Source organism: Hesperophylax consimilis, chromosome 10 (genome assembly GCF_061612785.1).
Source record: "Hesperophylax consimilis isolate HC1 chromosome 10, BYU_Hcon_1.0, whole genome shotgun sequence".
In the NCBI taxonomy this organism is placed as follows: Eukaryota; Metazoa; Arthropoda; class Insecta; order Trichoptera; family Limnephilidae; genus Hesperophylax; species Hesperophylax consimilis.
The window spans coordinates 31,350,319-31,369,113 of NC_142845.1; the positions used below are offsets into that span (position 1 = coordinate 31,350,319).

The 18,795-nt window shown below is 34.1% G+C and overlaps 1 protein-coding gene across 1 annotated transcript; it reads right to left on the bottom strand.

The window, feature by feature from the left end:
• Window positions 1-1,679: 1,679 nt before the first annotated feature.
• On the bottom strand, window positions 1,680-17,444 carry LOC149420614 (uncharacterized). The gene is made up of 4 exons (XM_089636835.1): window positions 16,908-17,444; window positions 13,709-13,859; window positions 7,395-7,829; window positions 1,680-4,319 (listed from the first exon to the last, which is right to left on the bottom strand). Exons 1-4 carry the CDS (start codon window positions 17,335-17,337, stop codon window positions 4,196-4,198), a joined length of 1,140 nt encoding a protein of 379 aa, XP_089492961.1. The 5' UTR covers window positions 17,338-17,444; the 3' UTR covers window positions 1,680-4,195.
• Window positions 17,445-18,795: the final 1,351 nt, after the last annotated feature.

The following is an 18,795-nucleotide window of genomic DNA, read 5'->3' on the forward strand; positions in this document are numbered from 1 at the left end:
ACTTTTTTTTAAAGAAAATAGTAGTGGCGACTAGGAAATTAAAAACAGAAATGCTGTGCAAATTTCACGACGCCAGAGCTCCCCATTTAAGTATTTTTCTTTTTCAGAATAACAGATGCGAGACAGGAAATTCAATAAGTGAACATAAGAAATGCTAAAATAAATTATCATTGAACACCTACTGGGAATTTGACACTAATGGATGACATTCATTTGGAACTTAGTATTATTACCCAATAATGAAGTGAGCAAGGAAATTTATTTAATTTATTTATGTTATTTCACAATTTATTAATATTTTTTAATGGTATAAAATAAAGTCGCTATCCGCGTCTGTCTGTTTATGAGCTTCTTTCTTCTAAACTACGAAACGGATTTTGATAGGTTATACACTATCATTTGGAGACATGCATATTATATTTATATAAAGTAGGGAAAAGTTGATTTTTTGAAAAGTCGTAAAAAAAATTCGGGCGCTTACATTGCTAATGCTGGCTAAACCTTATGAGATGCATCAAAATAATGTACCACGGAATTGTATATCTTAAAAAGACCTACAGAAAACTCCGCCATGGTATATGTCTTTCTCTTAAGGCGATGCCATACGTAGTAATGCAAAATCATGTGTTTTTGGTTTGAAAATTTGGTCGCCTAGAAATGTTTCAGATGCTTTAATTAAATACTGCGAGTAGAATACATCTTGGCCTTTGAAATAATCGGGATAAGTCTTTTTATAAGCCCAGAAAAAAATAATGTATAAGGCCTATGAAAACTGCTTTAAAGTTCAATATCTCCTACTTACGAACCCATTTTCGGTTATGATTTTATTGTATAATGTGGCAAATTAAGTTTTTTATAAAATGATCGAATTTTTTTTTAATATTTATGCCTGAACATCCACAAAATAAAATAAAAGCTTTTAAGCCATGTTTTTTTCTTGCATAAATCAAAACAGGCGGATGGTGTTAAGCGGGAATCCAAACCTTATCGCCATCTACGTAAGGGTTGTTATTGATAGCGGCTCAATTTAAAATATTACACGACGTAGTGCATCGCCTTAAGGATAACCCCCATCAACGCCGGGTACACGTCAGGTAGTTGAAAATAATGTATATATGTAGTATATTTGCGGCACGTTCCAGAGTGGAAGATACTCTCACAATCGCCCTGGTGTAGTCTCTCTGGTTCTAGACAGTTGGGACTTTTGTGCGGTATTCACATAAAAATAAATCCAATCGCAATCTTGGATATGGAAGTGAAGAGTTCGCAGGTAATATGGGCTAACGGCCTAAGGCCCTGTGTTGAAGTAAACTAACGAAGCAAAGAAATTAGTCTGAAGTATAATTCTAAAAGCATATTATTGCTAAAAAAATAACTACACATTAGCAGAGAAAACAGGGGAAAATAAACATATTTGATAACTGGCCTCTTAATTTCTAACTATAAGTATAATGATATCAGTAGGAAGTTAGAAAAGAAACTCTAGTTTGCTACCAGCTTATTTGAATAGATAAGGGCTAACGGTAATTTCTCTGCAATAATCTATCTTGAGATCTAGGTTCTATGCAACGTCCAGAAACTCATGACAAATATTTTATACAAAAAAGCACTTTTTAAAATAAATAGCAAGCAATACTGCAGGTAGATTTTTGACTAAAATTCAAATTTAAAAGACAGAATTAATTTATTGAAAATATATTTATTCATTTTTAAATAACTTCGATTAAATTGGAATCTTATATTTTATTTTTTACAGGTGGAAGATAGAAAAGATCACAACACATTTCAATTCTGATATAATAGGTACCTATTTACAATCTTCACCTCATTGACATCATCAAAACACTATCATAATAATAAAATATACATTGTAAAGAAACAATAATGAACGAGCCTCTGTGGAAACTTACGAAATGGTCTGGCATTTATATTCAAATCACACAATACCTCAAATATAAAATCCAATACTTAACATTATACAAGTTAATATGGGTATCATGTTGAGTATTGAAATAATAATCAAATTGTCTTGGGGACTTTCACCGTAGATGGTGTGAAGAGGTCAATTGAAAAGCAAAAGTAATTTATGGTTCAGTTTCAAAAGTCTGTATGTAGTTACTTAGCAATTTTGTTGGGTCATAAGTTCTTACATGATGGATTCTTATTTATTTAATCAAGCTTAGTTCTTACTAAAATCGAAGCAATCATCTTCTATATAAATAAAAACTGTAAATGTTCCTTTGTTTAAAGTCTACGAAAGTTCTTCAACGATTGCTTTGAAATTTTTTTTGAAAAACAGCCCAATCTGTTGGACATGAAATATAATTTATAATGTATAATTTACTAACTATTATGTATATTATGAAAATGTTCAATCTGTAAACTTCACCAGCCATAACTTAGCATGGCGGTTGAAATAACATTCAAAATGTATCATCCAATGTAAATTTCCTTTTAAAAACATGCTTTTTTTTAACAGTGCAATCTGTTGGACGTAATATCAACACGCGCTATTGTTTCTCTATCTGCACAGAAAGACTGGGCCACAGTAACGCGTGGCGGGGTACAGCTAGTAGAAAATTCGGAAAAAGAATTACATACCTATATTACACGTTGATAAAAAAAAATACCAACATAAATCTAAAAGTCTGAACTTTTAGTTTATTTGAAAATAATATAATAAAAGGTTTTAAAACTTTTTTCCACTACATATTTTTTTTTAACGTAACCGGTTTCAGCCTGTTAAGGCCATCTTCAGACTGGTACAAATATTTCTTAACCTATGGCTTATATATTGCATTACATTTGGGGGAGGGGATAACAGGGGGTTTATTTAAATTCATTTTATAAACTTTCCTGAAAATTCAAAACACAATATACACCGTAAACCATTCCAAAAGTTGCATATGGCATAGAAACAGACCTTGACATTACAAACTACAAACAAAAATCTGGATGTTTTTTAAATGTTCTACTGTAGATATCTACAGAATTCAAACAGAGATTCGACAATGAAAAAGTAGTCCAGAGCATAAACAAAGTACAAGAAACTCCAATATATTTATTCACCTCATTACAGTAAATACAAAGTACTACAACTGTTGGTTTGTCCTAACAAGAAACTCCGAGGGTACATCTGTAAATAAAAACTGGCTGCTTCTAAAGCAATTTACAAGTTGCCTATATAATATTGCCTCTCTGGGGGCACTGGAGATATCTAGGGGTGTGGTGGTGGCCTCAGGGATAGAAGGACGGGGGGGACAGTGAAGGTAATAAGGAGGCAAGGGGAGCGGTGAGCCTTAGAAGTTTGAGAACTCGGGTCTAAATTAAAAATAATAGTGATGATGGGGTCCAGCCTCCACTCAGAAGAAGTAAAAATAATAGTCGTGATATGGTTCAAGCTCCCAACAGGAGAAGTAAAAATAATGGCCATGATAGTGTCCAGCCTACATTAGAAGTAAAAATAAAAGTCATGATAGGATCCAACCTCCATTGGAAGTAAAAATAATAGTTGTGATAGGGTCCAACCTTCATTGGAAGTAAAAATAATAGTTGTGATAGGGTCCAACCTCCATTAGGAGAAGTAAAAATAATAGTCATGATAGGGTCCAACCTCCATTAGGAGAGGCACAACAAGTAGGAGATGTGTCAGATCAAGGTATTACATACATACTTACTTTTATATTTATACTGACTTATACAAATAATATTACACATGGTATTTTTACCGACTGGTATCCAAGATTGTAGTAAGATTGTGTAAGTTTTTGGGTATACACATTTGATTTGAAGAACATCTCAAAGCGCATACCATTCAAAAATAGCACACCATGAACTATTTTGCTACACATAACATGTTGACGTTAATTAATGTCGTCAATGTGTATTAGCGATTAGCCACTAAATGGGGTTACATCAAAATATGTACACACTATTATAGACAATAAAATTAGTATAATTAAATTTTAGCAAAATAATTTACAATATAATTTAAATAATCATTTTTAACTTTGGCATTTACAGTTTCCGAATTAAAAATCACAACAAATAAATCCTTAAATTTTAGTTGTAGCACCTTCAGTTGCACCGCTTATCTTTATATCAGATCACATTCGGTGAACATAGTTGCCTACCATTACAACATAATGATGCATCCCATAATAATTTGAACCTCCAACTATGTTGGATATCTCCTTCATATCTGAACCCATTTGAAGGGAGATATTCTATTCGCTTTCCGCCATTTCTCACAACACCGCCCTGAGCAGAAGAAAGCTGTCACTAAGATGTCCACTGGGCCTTCTAACGTTGTTGTGGAACTGAAATGAAAAGAAAAAATATTACAAACACTGCAGTAATTAGATGATCTTAGCTAACCAATGATAGACCTAAGCCTGGGAACCCTAAGAGTCTCAGGATGGAGAGTTTCGGATGAGCATCCCTGTCGGATCACCGACACATATAATTTAAACTACAGGGGGAGACAAGCAGAATGGGGACCGACACATATAGGAACCCAAAACCAACTGACTGGACTCGGTATTCAGGAGAGCTAAGCATTGGAATGGTAAGATTCTCAGTTAAATACGGTTGCCCCGTAGAAATTGGGGACGCAGTAGCGATACTACTGAGGGACTCAATGATAAGGGCATACGAAAATAGTAAAAATAAGCTCTCTGAAGACAAGTACCAGGGACAAAACACCGTAGTGGTGCAGAAGACTGCATGAGCTATGGAAACTAGTTAGACAAGCCTTTAACAGGGCAAAAAAAACTGGAAACTGGGATGCTCAAAAGCAATACCAGAAAGAATACAAGGAAGCAATCCGGAAAGCCAAAACAGACTCCGGGGAGAAGTACTGTGGGAAGGTGGAAACCACCTCTCAGGCAGCAAGGATTCAGTAAATTCTTGCCAAAGACCCAGAGGCAGCCAAAGGCCCATTCCGGAAAGATGATGGAAGCTTTACCAATAACTGGGAGAAAGAACTGGAGGAATTGCTAGGAAAACACTTTCCCGGTTACAAAAAGTTAGAAGCAGGTGACACTGGTCCACCACCAGCCCAAGTTATACGGGAAAGTAAGGACTGGGACACTGCGGCTAAAATAGTTACTCCCTCCAAAATTAAATGGGCAATCTTTCCGGCACTTCTACAGAGGGGCCTAGATTCAATCTTACTTCCGGTGACTAAGATCCTGAGGGCGTGCTGCGCCCTCGGATACATCCCCATATCATGGAGGAAAACGAGGGTAGTGTTCATAAATAAACCTGGGAGAACTGACTACGGCCAAACAGGCGCATTCCGTCCAATTAGTCTCACCTCCTTCCTTCTGAAGACAATGGAGAAGCTAATGGATAGGCACATAAGGGACAGGGCACTGGGGAACCACTCTAATACTAGCCATGGGAGTGCTCCTGAACCTACCCCCACTAAACCTATAAATAGAGGGGGCGGCGATGGCGGCAGCCTACAGGCTACAATGCAAAGGTCAATGGAGAGGTGAGCTGCCCAAAAACAGTCATACAGAGATTGGAACAAGACTGAGGGCAATTAGCCTGACAGCTGGAATGAAGCAGGACGGCAAACAAGCCGAATACTTCTTCAGACGGCAGTTTGGGTTGATTTACCCCACAAGGGAGAAATGGGACACGGTTCCAGGTCCTACCTCCAAACAGGAACTAATCTGGTTCACAGATGGTTCCAAGATGGAGGAGGGAACAGGGGCCGGAGTCTGTCTGCAGGGATTTAAGAGGGAACTCAGTATACCTCTAGGAACACACTGTACTGTGTTTCAAGCTGAGATGGAAGCCATCTTGGCCTGCGCACAGGAGAATTACGTATCGGGTACAGGAATAAGAACATAAGCATATGTTCTGATAGCCGGGCAGCCCTAATGGCACTGGGAAGTAACCGATACGACTCCAAACTGGTGATGGAATGCAGGACTGTTCTTACAGAACTCGCTACCGTCAATAAAATAATCCTAATCTGGGTACCAGGACACAAAGGAATTGAGGACAACAAGCGGGCTGACGAACTAGCAAGGAAAGGGGCGAAAGCACCACTTGTAGGATCCGAGCCGGCCGTAAGAGTAGCAGCTTGCCACACAAAATTACATATTGATAGGTGGGTCAAATCCCAGGACTGCAAAGAATGGGAGAGGGGGCACCTTGAATGAGAGAATCCAAAGTACTCATAAAAGACCCTAGACAAAGCAAGAAACTACTCGATATGGACAGAAACTCGCTGAGGAAACTGGTAGGGACACTGCCATCTCAGGAGACACATGCAGATATTGGGAGTGGAAAAAACCAATTGATGCAGGAAATGTGAAGAGGATGAAGAGACTCCAATTCACCTATGGTGCCAATGTCCTGCCCTGGTGGGAACTAGGCTCAGATACCTGGGGAGACATACAGTAGAACCAGAAGACATAGCCACATACCCAATAACAACCCTGGTGAACTTTATTAAAGGGACTGAATGGAAGAAAGCACAATGGGCCTATGGCCTAAGTGCTCACGGGAACTACGTGTAAAACGTCTCCGCCCTTTAATAATAAAAAATAGCTAACCAATTGTGAAATGAATTGTTTGCGAATAGCTTAAACCTGAAATGCTGAATTCATTCCTAACTGAAAACAGTAAGTTTGTTTTCATCTACTAAAAGCAATGTAGGCAAAGTATTCTTAAGAACTCCACTTTGCAGACTTCAACCAAAACGGAATATTGAAAATGTAAATCAAAAATATTCAGCCCAGCTCGCTTCCCTATGAGAAAGGGTACTTTATGGTTTATTTATTATAAAACATTCATATTTCTAGAATTTTAATAATAACAAAAAAGTAGTCACGCTGTGCTGCCACAAGGCAGGTTGTCTGCAAGTTCTACCATTTTTCTTTAATTTAATAAACATAACACATAATCATTTTGTTGATACATTTAGTTCAATCCAATTTCACAACAATGTCTATCTGTGATGCATTGGTATCTTTATCATGTTTCCATTATTCCTCCCTTTGAATATCATTTGAGTTATTTTTTGTATCTCGAATTCAAATAAAACAATTGGGCGAGTCCTTTTTTTCAACTTTTGTTGACAGTGGATGTTGACAATACTTTTAAAAAAACATGATAAACAAGCGATTCACAAAAAATATTGAAGGACTGTTAGTTAGCACCAATAAGTAAATATGGTCATTAAGCCGGTATGCAAAAGAGGTTGTCTAAAGTATGGTGGATGTTCGGATAACACTTGGATGAAATAAGTTCGAAACTAGTATTAGTTCACACCTAGTATTAACTCTCATCTCTGAACAAGGTATGCTTAGTAAAAAGATGGTATACTTAATAAATTTACTTATTTTTGAATAAATAAATAATATGATTATTCTTACCGGCTAGTAATATCCAATATTGTACTTCTAAACAGTGGAGATTTGCAAATATAAAATTCACAAACAGCCGTTGGCCCATTCGCCAGCTCATCCTTCAAACATGCTGGCAAAACTTCCCCAAACACATTCTTAACCGAGTTATTATTATCATCCACTTCCTTCATCTTCAGGACATCCTCCGCCATCTTCTCCAACCTGTGTGGCTCTATTGGCCCGAGGTTATTGTTCAGGATATCCGCTGCCACATTGCTGACTAGCATAGAGCATTGCCTCAGACTTAGTTCGTACAGCGTGGGAGGGGTTAGAATGGGGTACTTTTGGATGTCGTCAAACTGCTCGGGTAAAACAATTTCTGTATCGGGAATGACAAAGTTGTTGGCCACTTGTATTCTATTTTTCATATCTTGTTTGTAGGTGTAGGGGTAGCCAAAACAACTGAAACAAAAATGTTAAGATTATTAGTAACAGACATAAATACAGACACTAAATATTCTCTTCTAAATTACAATATCTTTAATTATTGAAGACAATATTAGCGATTCTCAAACATTGAAACTGAAAAAAATATGGGCGCATCTGGGACTTGAAACCAGGACTTTCATGGACGGTGCTCTACCAACTGCGCTAATCCATCCTTATTTCCTTCGGTCATATTTAACTGTCATGGTCATATGACAGTTAAATACTAGCAGTTAAAAACCCGCTCCGCGGGTTTTTTTCTGCTAGGCCCTGCGGGCAACTCTTAGTTAGGCTTCGCCCATTTTAAGTGATATTAACAACAGTTACATTTAATAGATAGATATTAGGACATTCACAGAGAGAGGGTGAGTATATATATTGTTAAAACACGGAACAGGAAGGAGTTAATTAATAATAACATGCTAAATTTACGCAAAATAAGAATGACAGTTGTTTGAATAAATGAAATTTTACGTATTTGTGATGGATTATTTCAAATGAAACACTATTATTGACTACATGTCTACAACTGATATTAACTGTTATCGTACCTACTACCTAATATAATTAGCTCATAGGAGACTTGCAGTGCTTAAATATGTGTTACAACCGTCAATGTCTATAAGTTGAATCAATATCGTTTAGTTTGTCACAATTAAAGATAGTTATAACAAAGTTGACTTAAATAATAGATTATTACAAATTGATTAATTTTACCCGTGTTTATGAATAAAAGGAGAGTAATTATTGTGCGATGAGATTAGCAGTCGGTTTAATTAAAAGGTGTTAATTTTACTCCAACTGGTGGTAATTCTTTACCTACAACTGTTTCTGTATCTAATAAAGTTTAAAGTTAGATTATATATACACCTTCATCAGGAGAGTAAAAATCTATATATAAAGGTAGATTATTACAATATGCGCCCCTGAGGTGATATCTCACAAAAGCGGCGCTATGCAAATTGTCCAATAAATAAATAAATATAATGTTTACATTTTATTGTGTATACACCGAAGTCAAAAATTAAATATAGATTGCAATTGAGAAAGAAGAAGTGGAAGGAGGGGGGAGGGGTAAGAGTAGGCTGGGTTTATAATAATTAGGAAATACAATATCGTTAGACGGGAAAGACCAGTTAAGTGGGAAAATATTTAAAAAGAGAGTTTATAAAAAAATTCTTGGATGTTTCCTCATTTCTAAAATTTCAAAATTATTTACAGTGAAGTATTTTATGACCTGAATAAAACAAATAGCATATAACCATAAAACAATATATTCATAAGACAAATAGCATTTAATAACGGTTATTCTAATAAATTGATAGTTGAAATACTAAATAAAAAAATTAAACATATTCTCTTCAAACGGTCTTTCTAAAGATAGAAATAAACAATGGCGTAGAATTCTGTTTCTGGATAACGATACTTCTAAAATTATATATAAAAACAATCCTGGCAGGTACTATTCAACTGGCGTTTTACACTAATAACAAAATGAAGAAATATATTCTAATAAAGATAGCAAAATTCAAACAAAAAATCAGGAGTTTAAAAACTCAATTGGGATGATTGTAATTTCTTTTACAAAGGTAGAACCAATAGAAACTTTGAAGTCAGAACTAAAGAATATCGCAGGGCTCTAAATGGAAATAGTGAATCTGAGTTTGCAAATCATCTTTTGAATAATGATCACACTTTCGATAAAAATTCAGGTCTTAAAATACTTCACTCAGGATATAAAGCATCGCAAATAAATAATTTAGAAATTTTAGAAATTAGAAAACATGTCAATATAAAATCAGATATAATTAATAGGCAAAAAAAATATAAATAATAATGAAAAATGCCATTACAAAGTAATAAGCTTCCAGAAGAAATCTTCTTATTAAACGCTTGTAAATCGTAAGTAGTCAAATATTGTGAGCTGCATATTTAAATATTCGCGCCATTCATTTGGTTCGTTTTTATACCGCCCGAGGTGCGCTCTGTAGGCCATCTATAGTCGTGCGTATCGGCCATTGAAAGAACGCGTGATTTTTTATAAACGTCAAACATAATCACGTAACTGTGGATAATTTTCATTGTAATGTAATTAATCCAATGGATTATGAACTTTCTAAAACATTTTTTCTTCGATATTATCCAAAAATTATATGAGCAGAAACGATGCTTTTTAAGAAATCTCGTATTATTATGAGGCGATCCTATTTTAGTATGAAATAGTGTCTTAATTTTCAAGTTAGCTGAATTTACCCGAAACAGACAATTTTAATTTGACCAATCAGAGGGCCTACATCGTCCAGACGCTAGGACAATAATACTATCAGATGACCGAATTTTTATGATATGTCGGTATTTTTTTCAGATTTTTCTGTTCCAATTTTTTGTTTGAGAATCGCTAATTTTGTCTTCAATAATTAAATATTACAATTTGGAGTTTTTCTCATTAAGATATTAAAAAATACAATATCTTTATTAAATGGCTTCGACCGAGGTTTGGATTAAACAAAAAATTGGCATCTTGTCTTATTATTAGACAGGTCAATGGATATTATATGGCTAAATACATTGATGGTCGTAATTAGTCAATGGCTAAATAGGATTATGGGTCATGGTTCTGCTGAAAACAGATGCATTGACATATAAATTCTAGATAGAAAAAGCTGGTATCAAGATCTTTTTCAATTTCAAAGTTTAGATATTCCGGTTTATAGTTAAGATTTTAATATCAAACAATTTTATTCATTGTTTGTTTATTCACAATCACCTCAAATTATTGTACAGAATAATTATGTGGTAGCTTTTGTGCCTAAAACTTGAAGCAGTTAAATTATCATAATATCACTTGGCAGTTTGTTTGAAGAACTTGGGTCCATTAGGATTAAATCTATCTAGTTAAATTCGCGCATACATTCATATATGTATGTTATGAATGTTCAATTAAAGTCTTGTATTAGAGGAAGACAAATGTGGGTATATAAAGAGTATGCATAGTTGTTCGGTCTCTCTTCATTAGCATCCGTCGTCTCAGACAACATATTTTGTTAATTACAGTTTAGTCACTGTTATTTCGCCAACCCAAAATCACAGTGAAACCTGAAGTTGCGCAGCCTTTTTCATACAAAACTTAAATAATTACCATTAACTCACAAATAATTGCGAAAAACTAAATCAAGAAAAATTGGTTTCTTTAGTGGACTATATTTTATAATTTGAATCACAAATAAATAAAGTTTCACATATTTGAACTAGATACATATTTGATACATCTTGCGATTAAATTTTTTTTTAAGTATTCAGTTTGGTCAAGTATTTTGACCTTTAATTGAAATTCAAGTTTTGTATGAAATATGCCGCGCCGCCGTTAATGTAAAGAGCCATAATACGCAAAGACATTTAAATATGAGAATTGTCTACTAAATTCAATTGGATACATCAGCCTTGATCCACCTGAACGGATGAGTGTGTATTTTTATTTATTTTTTTACTATAGGAGACGGTTGACGTAAGGTTCCCATGAGGCGTTATGCCCCACCGGTAGGGCATAACGCCTCAGAGGTGGGGCACCATGCTTCAGAGATGAGACATGTAGACATTCCACATATAAAGGGACTCATCAGTCATACAAAAAAATGCCTGATACGTACAAAATTGAAATATACGCCAAATTGTACTTAAAAGATAATGAAACCATTACAATTTCAATAATTATCTAAAAACACAGAAACTGTGCAGGATGTAGACAATATACTGCTTAATTGTTTTATACATAATGTATAAGTATAATGAGGAAATCTATGATTGGTTTCTCAGTTAAGTAAATTGCACATGTATAAACCAACCAAGTAACTGTTCATTTTCCTAAAATAAAATATATAATTATAATAAAAACATGATACATAAGTTTTTATAAGCATGAGTGCGAATTTGTAACAATAAGATATCCGTGAACATGAATGATCACAGTAAGAACATGAGAATGGATTTTGCTTAGTATGAGTGCGAATGTGTCTTCTTAAGGGGGGGCTAGGGTTTTAAATTTTTTTTTTTTGCATTTTTTTTAAATTTTTAAAAATAAATGCTTAATATGTTAAGAATATTATGTTCAAATTTCAAGTTGATTGGAGCAAAATTGACGAAGTTACGAGTATTTTTATACCTGTCGGATTTTAATCCCTACCTGACCATACGTATAAGCCGAGCAGAGCAGGAAGCTGAGAGACAAACTAAAGAAGGCAGGATTCGTCGTAGACAGGAGCAAAAAGGTGCTTTAGACATCATGGATGATAGCAACATCCTTTATGGACCTGGCATTGATGATTCAGTGTGAGGTAAGCCGATAAAATTTGCTTATAAACGTTTAACCCTTGGGACCTTCTAAGACCCAAACAGTCCCAAATGCCGTGCGCGCATTATACTCTCCTAAGACCATATTTGTCCCAGAACGACCGCACATTATTAAAATGCATATATCTCTCTTCCTCTCATCTAAAAATTAATTATTTCTTTTATGTCAGAAAGAGAACGAAATAGTGCTTGTTATTGTCTTTGAAAAAATGGAAGCTTGTAGAAGGTTCGATCCGTGCAAATCAACAACGTCTCAAGGGTTAATACCAGATTTTTTAGTGTTCAAAACTTTAAAGCGTTTTTCCCACAACTCACGTTTTCAAAGTCGGTGCCCGTCATAACTTCAAAACTACTGCACCGATCCTTTTGAAATTTTGAAAACTATTTTTGTACATAATTTACAAGGTAACGCTGGAGAGTTTTTTTTCAAATTTGTTAATAATTATTATTTTACAATAACAAATTAGCCGATTTTTTTCACTAAAAATAGCGTTTTTCCCTTCAAAGTGTTCCAAAAAAGTGAAAAATTAAAATTTGGAAAAACCCTCCCAGCGTTACCTGGGAAAAACTATTATCTAACAAATGAACTTTATTTTTTTGATTTCAGATGACCCAGCACCGAGTTATGAGGGGCACCGCCATTCTACTTTTTTTTGAGACGCGTCCGAATAATTGCTGCCATTGCCGTATTTTTTAATATTTCTCCGTGAAAATTTTATACAACATTCTTAAAATGTCATACTTTACTGTATTATTAGATTTAATAAAGAGATTTTAACTGTGTTGTCACAAAAAATTCACAAAAAAATGCCTTTTTTCGTACGAATTAACCCTAGCCCCCCCTTAAGCTTGACTTTTGTGAACATGAATTATCGCAGTAAGAACATGAAAATGGTTTATCCTTAGTGTGAATGTGAGTCATTAAATTTGTCTTTTGTGAACATGAATAGTTACAGTAAGAACATGATAATGGTTTTTCCTTAGTATGAATGCGAATGTTTTCCATTGAGCTTGACTTCTGCGAACATGGTTAGTTACAGAAATTTAATTTCGGTTAAAATATATGTATTAGAATAGGTTTTATTTAATTTCATTAGGGGTTGATATATTTACAAACATACTACAGTAAGATTTGAAAATTTACTTGCTGTTTAGTTAAAAAAGATACCAATGGTGGATCTGACTTTTGAAAAAACTACGGTGGGGCATGGCATAAAGAAGGCTGGGAAACACTGCCATAAGCCCTTTGTGCTATCTCCCATTTTATCTCATTCCCTTAACAGTAATCCGGTCCCTTTTATAAAGTTCACCAGGGTTGTCATTTGATATTTGGCTATGTCTTCTGGTTCTACATGACGAGTGTGTATATAATGGCATTTAAAAAAGACTTTCAGAAAGAGCATTCAGTACCTTAATCCATTGCATAAGAAAAATATTAACGAATACTCTTTTCGTGGCTCTAAACCAGTTAAAAAGCACAGTAAATTGGCAAATTGATGGCCACCTACCCAATATTCTGCAATCGGACTTGCTGGTCCCGCAGCATGTGAAGCCACAGGGAGAAGGGAATGTGTTGCAGCGTTCTGTTCCTCCAGAAGCGGAACTCCGCCGCATAGTAGTTGGACACTGGTTTCTGTGGGAGCCAGGTTAGCTGGTTGTCTGCAAAATATGCCACAACAAACTCTTAATATTCAATACATTCTTCAAAATGCATCTTTATCATGTGTGTATTGTCACCTTATTACTAAGCCTCAAGTCAGTTGACTAACTAACTTAACTTCATTTATATGTGGTTTTATTTTATAAAATGAACTAGCTGACGTGCACCCGGCATTGCTTGACTTTTCTCTACTTTCTGTAAATACAATATGCATGTATTATATATATTATAAACCTTTCGGAGGAAATTCTCTAGATGATAGTGAAAACCATATCAAAATCCGTTGCGTAGTTTATAAGAACTAAGCGTACAAACAGACAAACAAAGAATTTTATACTATTTAGAGATTTCGGAAAACGATTTGATTTTCCCACAAAATTTATTTATTTATTTATTTTATTGATTTATTGTGAAAAACAGTATAATCCATTTACATTTCACAAATAACAGTTTATAAATTACAGTTTATAATAAGTAAGTACATACATTTATTTGCATGGGTAAGTACATCAATACTATCTGATTAACCAGATTTGTTAAATAGTATGCTTATTGCCGTCTTAAATTCTCTTTGGTTCAAATTGAAAATGTCAATCACAGAAGAAATGTGATTTAACAAAGTAGTTATTCTCTCCAAAGGCATGATCATTGGTAGGTTGGTCCTGCCCCTTGGAAAAATAAATAATCTGTGCTGTCTAGCTCTGATGAAATTATCAGGGACATAAAAAGAAATTCGTTCCAGAATATCTGGATTGCAAATGTGCCCATTTAGCAGCTTGTGCGCCACTAACACCATTGCAATATTTCTCCTAACGTCTAGACGTTCTATCCCCAGCATTCCGGCAAGAAAATCAGATTGATACTATAAATCTTGTAAGTTAAGGACATAAGTTATATTATGAATAATTACAAATAAACAATACATTATTGAAGAAGAAGATAATACTAAAAAATCTAAACAAAATGTGAAACAGAATGACACATAAAAATAAAATGGTTACAGTCTCTACTGGGAATTGAACCCAAGATCTTAAAACCAAAACACAGAGATGTTCTGTTTTCTTCTTCTTTAATGATATATTACATTGACGGGTATATCTTTCAAAAGCTATTCCACTGAAAATAAACAATACATTGTAATATTGAATATTTTGGTTTTCCTCGAGCATACAAACATAATATTATCATTCTAAAGCGTTTTTCATAGCAGGAGTTAACAAACATCAATCATCAAACAATTGCTGGGAAATACACAATACACTCCATTGGCTACTGACAACTAAGAACTCAACGTACCGAAGCAATTTAAATTAACGGCAGACAGCGAGACAGCTGATGAAAGTACATATTCAAATTTAGAAGCCAAGAAAAATACAATGGGTGAAAAGTTCAGATGTTTTCGTCTCACAGAAAAATGAATTCTGAAAAGAGATACATATTTAACTTTATTTTGTAACTATTCAAGTAATATCAATGTTTTTTGATAAAAATAATAAATAACTGAATCCGTTTCAGTTATTTAAAAAAAATCTAATAAAATTATGTTTATATATAAATTTTAATTTTATTAATGTGTTAAACCCCAAAGTGACTGATTTTTACCAAAATATCAAAGTAATTTTATGAATTATAAAAAACAAATCCTTATTTCGATTGCACTAATGCTATTACTAGTGTACCTAACTATGTGTTTTGTTAATTGTAAAAATTTCATACTAAAAGGTACTTATTTACCATACTGTTATTAAATAATTACCCCCTTACTTATAAACGCGGTGTAAATATTATTCAGTGCGTTAACTAAGAACAGTGAAAGACTTGACTTAAATATCATCATGGCATTTGTTTGATTAAAACAGTCTTAAACTAGGCTCAAGGCCGTTTTTCCACACCAACGTTGAACAGGCGTGTAAGAATCTAATCAGTAAGACGGCTAGTCGATAAACAGTTTCGGCCAAAGTGTTTTGTTTCAACATGTATAGTGTTACCTGGTGTAGGATAAATATTATCATCCTTCCAAATTCATCACTGAGTTCATGTCTTGCATTGGTAATATGGCAATATTACGTGAGTCAAAATATAAAATTCACTCCAAAGGGATGAAATTGCAGGGGGTTTTATCTCCTGCCATTTGGCAATGTATATTCGATGAATTAACATCAAGAATATGGCATTTAATTTTCTCAGCAAACAGAGCAATCTATTAATGTATTTTCTATCTCTGTTGTTATGGAATTATAAATAGGACTGGCACACAGCTACAGAAAACAAGGAAGCATGCTTTAAGAGCAAGTATTCAAGAACAAATACAAAATGCCAACGTTCTCATGTCTGGTTCAAGGTTCCACACATTGGATGTTTGCCATAATATGACATGGTCATCTACACAGATCTTTCATATCAACAGAACTGTCAACTCATTTTGTCATAAAGATATGACGAATTACATGCAAAATAATAGAAAAATTTAATAAAGTAACAAGTTGTGTTTTTTACGTTTCCAATTTTCAACATTTTCTTAAAAAACATCAAATATCAAGCAAACACCGGATTTCATTTTGTCATCATTATTCACCATGCAAACAAACATTGCAGTAAACTTTAACATGGAACAAGGATAGAATCAACTGTCTAAATGTTTTTATACACATATATGCAAAAAATGTGGAATAATTTGGCAGTTAACCTAAGCAAGAACGATTGAAACAATATTATGATATTATGAGTGACGTCTGACATTAGGTCTCCGATTTGACAGGAGGGCGATAAAATGATAACAGCAACATCTGTGAATTTATTGTCGAACTAGAGCACTCAATACGAACGCATTTCTCTTGCGATTCACCACTATAATCTTCCATAGATGGCATTGACCTCGCGAAAAGGTTTTCAAAGAAAATCTTTGATTACAAATAAATACATATTTTGATCTTGTATTTTGATGATCAAAGAGTCTCACTATCATTATGTTTACTTTATAAATATAATTTAATATGAATCATTGTACATAACCTTAATAAATAAACAAATGGAAAAACACAAATTACCGCAAATGGAAAGATATCTTAGTTTTCTTAGCTTATTTAGACTAAGGGGGAGATGAGTTAAAGCGTTATCGTCCAATATCAAACACTTCAAATGGTCGAGTTGCGATATTTCCTCGGGCACACACGTCAACAGATTCCCGCTCAAATCCAGCGACTTTAAAGAAACCAAAATTCCGATTTCTTTCGGCAGCACTTTGATATCATTGCCGCTCAAATACAAATTCTTCAAACTTTTAAACTGCCACAAGTCACGAGGAAACTCCGTTATGGAGTTTTCCTTCAAGTAGACGTCCGTTATGATTTCACTTCGGCTTTTCATAATTTCCTCTGGGAACTCTTTGAATCCCCTGTAATTCCAATGCAGTACTGCCATCATGTCAACTGGCACTCGGGTGTGCCAAGAACAATTCTTATCCCCGCAATAATCCATAGGTCTTCACTTAGACGACGCTTTTTTGCATATCTGGTCGTCGACTCTAACAGTCGGAACCAGTATGAAAATGTTTACAGACTAAATAATAATCTCGTGTCGTGTATTCGTCGTTGAAAACCATGTTGAAACTGTTGGCATATCCCCAATAACTTGCCCAAGTCCCACTTTTCGTGGGGTTATTTTTACTCTAAGCTTTTATGATTGGAACGATATTTATTGTTAAGCCAGATTTCACGATCACTATTCACTACAGCTTTTATTTAAGAAAAAACACCAAACGTATTGATGGAAATACACATAAACATAGTCGGCCAATAATCTGGGCAAGATCAAAATGCCAAACTTTTGGCATTTAATTCCAAACAATGGGTTTCGCGATTCGACTGTGAATATTTGAAATTCTTTTATAAAAATAATTTTATAAACACACACAGAGAACAACTGACGTATGTAGACATTAAAAGTCGATTGAGTATTGAACAGAAGTAAATAATATTTGTAATTTAACCAATATTGAAGAATGCATACAACCGTAAATTATAATAATATTATTATCCTCGTCACTGTCAATTAATCAATGAAGGTTTTGAATAAAACGTTTGTAATTTCAAAATATTTATCCCCCCGCGTGCAAAAATACCTTCCCGTGTTTAAAATAATAAAACATACGTAACACATGAGATTGTAATGCGTGGAACGCAGAATAATAATTTACTCCAGAAAGATGAATTGAATTGACGAATGAACCAACACTTATTATACTTTAACATCCAAGAACATGACTTAGTATCAAGGCATATCATCAAACATACAAATTTCGGTTGTCAAATTGTTCACTTTCAATGAACTTTTATTTTTTTTTAATTCGAACTGAATTTGGGAACCAAGATAAAATATGTACCAAAATTATTTAATTTTAATAATAATTCAGTATTTCAAATGTGTGTTTAATTTTTTTAAGAATTTAAAGCTGGAAAATGGTGATTTTTAAAGTTTACTAAAGGTGTTCATCCGAAAGGTAAATTTGATTGTCTCTCTAATTATTTTATTGAATAGTATCCTGAGGCAAATATTTTATAAATGCTCTCAGCTTTACAAATCCCACAATTATAATATACTGTGATTAATAATGTTGTAACAATTACGACCCCGATGCATTATAATATAAGAGTAGTTAGGTACTTAACTATGAACGTTAAGTTTAACGGAAAGTCAATACAGAAACATAATAAAATTATAATCACGGAATAATGAAAGCGAGAATCGTTGCACCACTAGTAGCTACGTAAGGATGTAAAGTACAGCTACAGGACATGCCTTTGGTGAAGACCCTTCTATATCGTCACAGGACAACGAACTATTTCTGTAGTAAGGTCGGCCAGTCCGTAACTCTTTGAATTTCAAGAAAGGTATCTATGTAAAACAAAACGAAGAACTATGACCAAATGTCTGCAT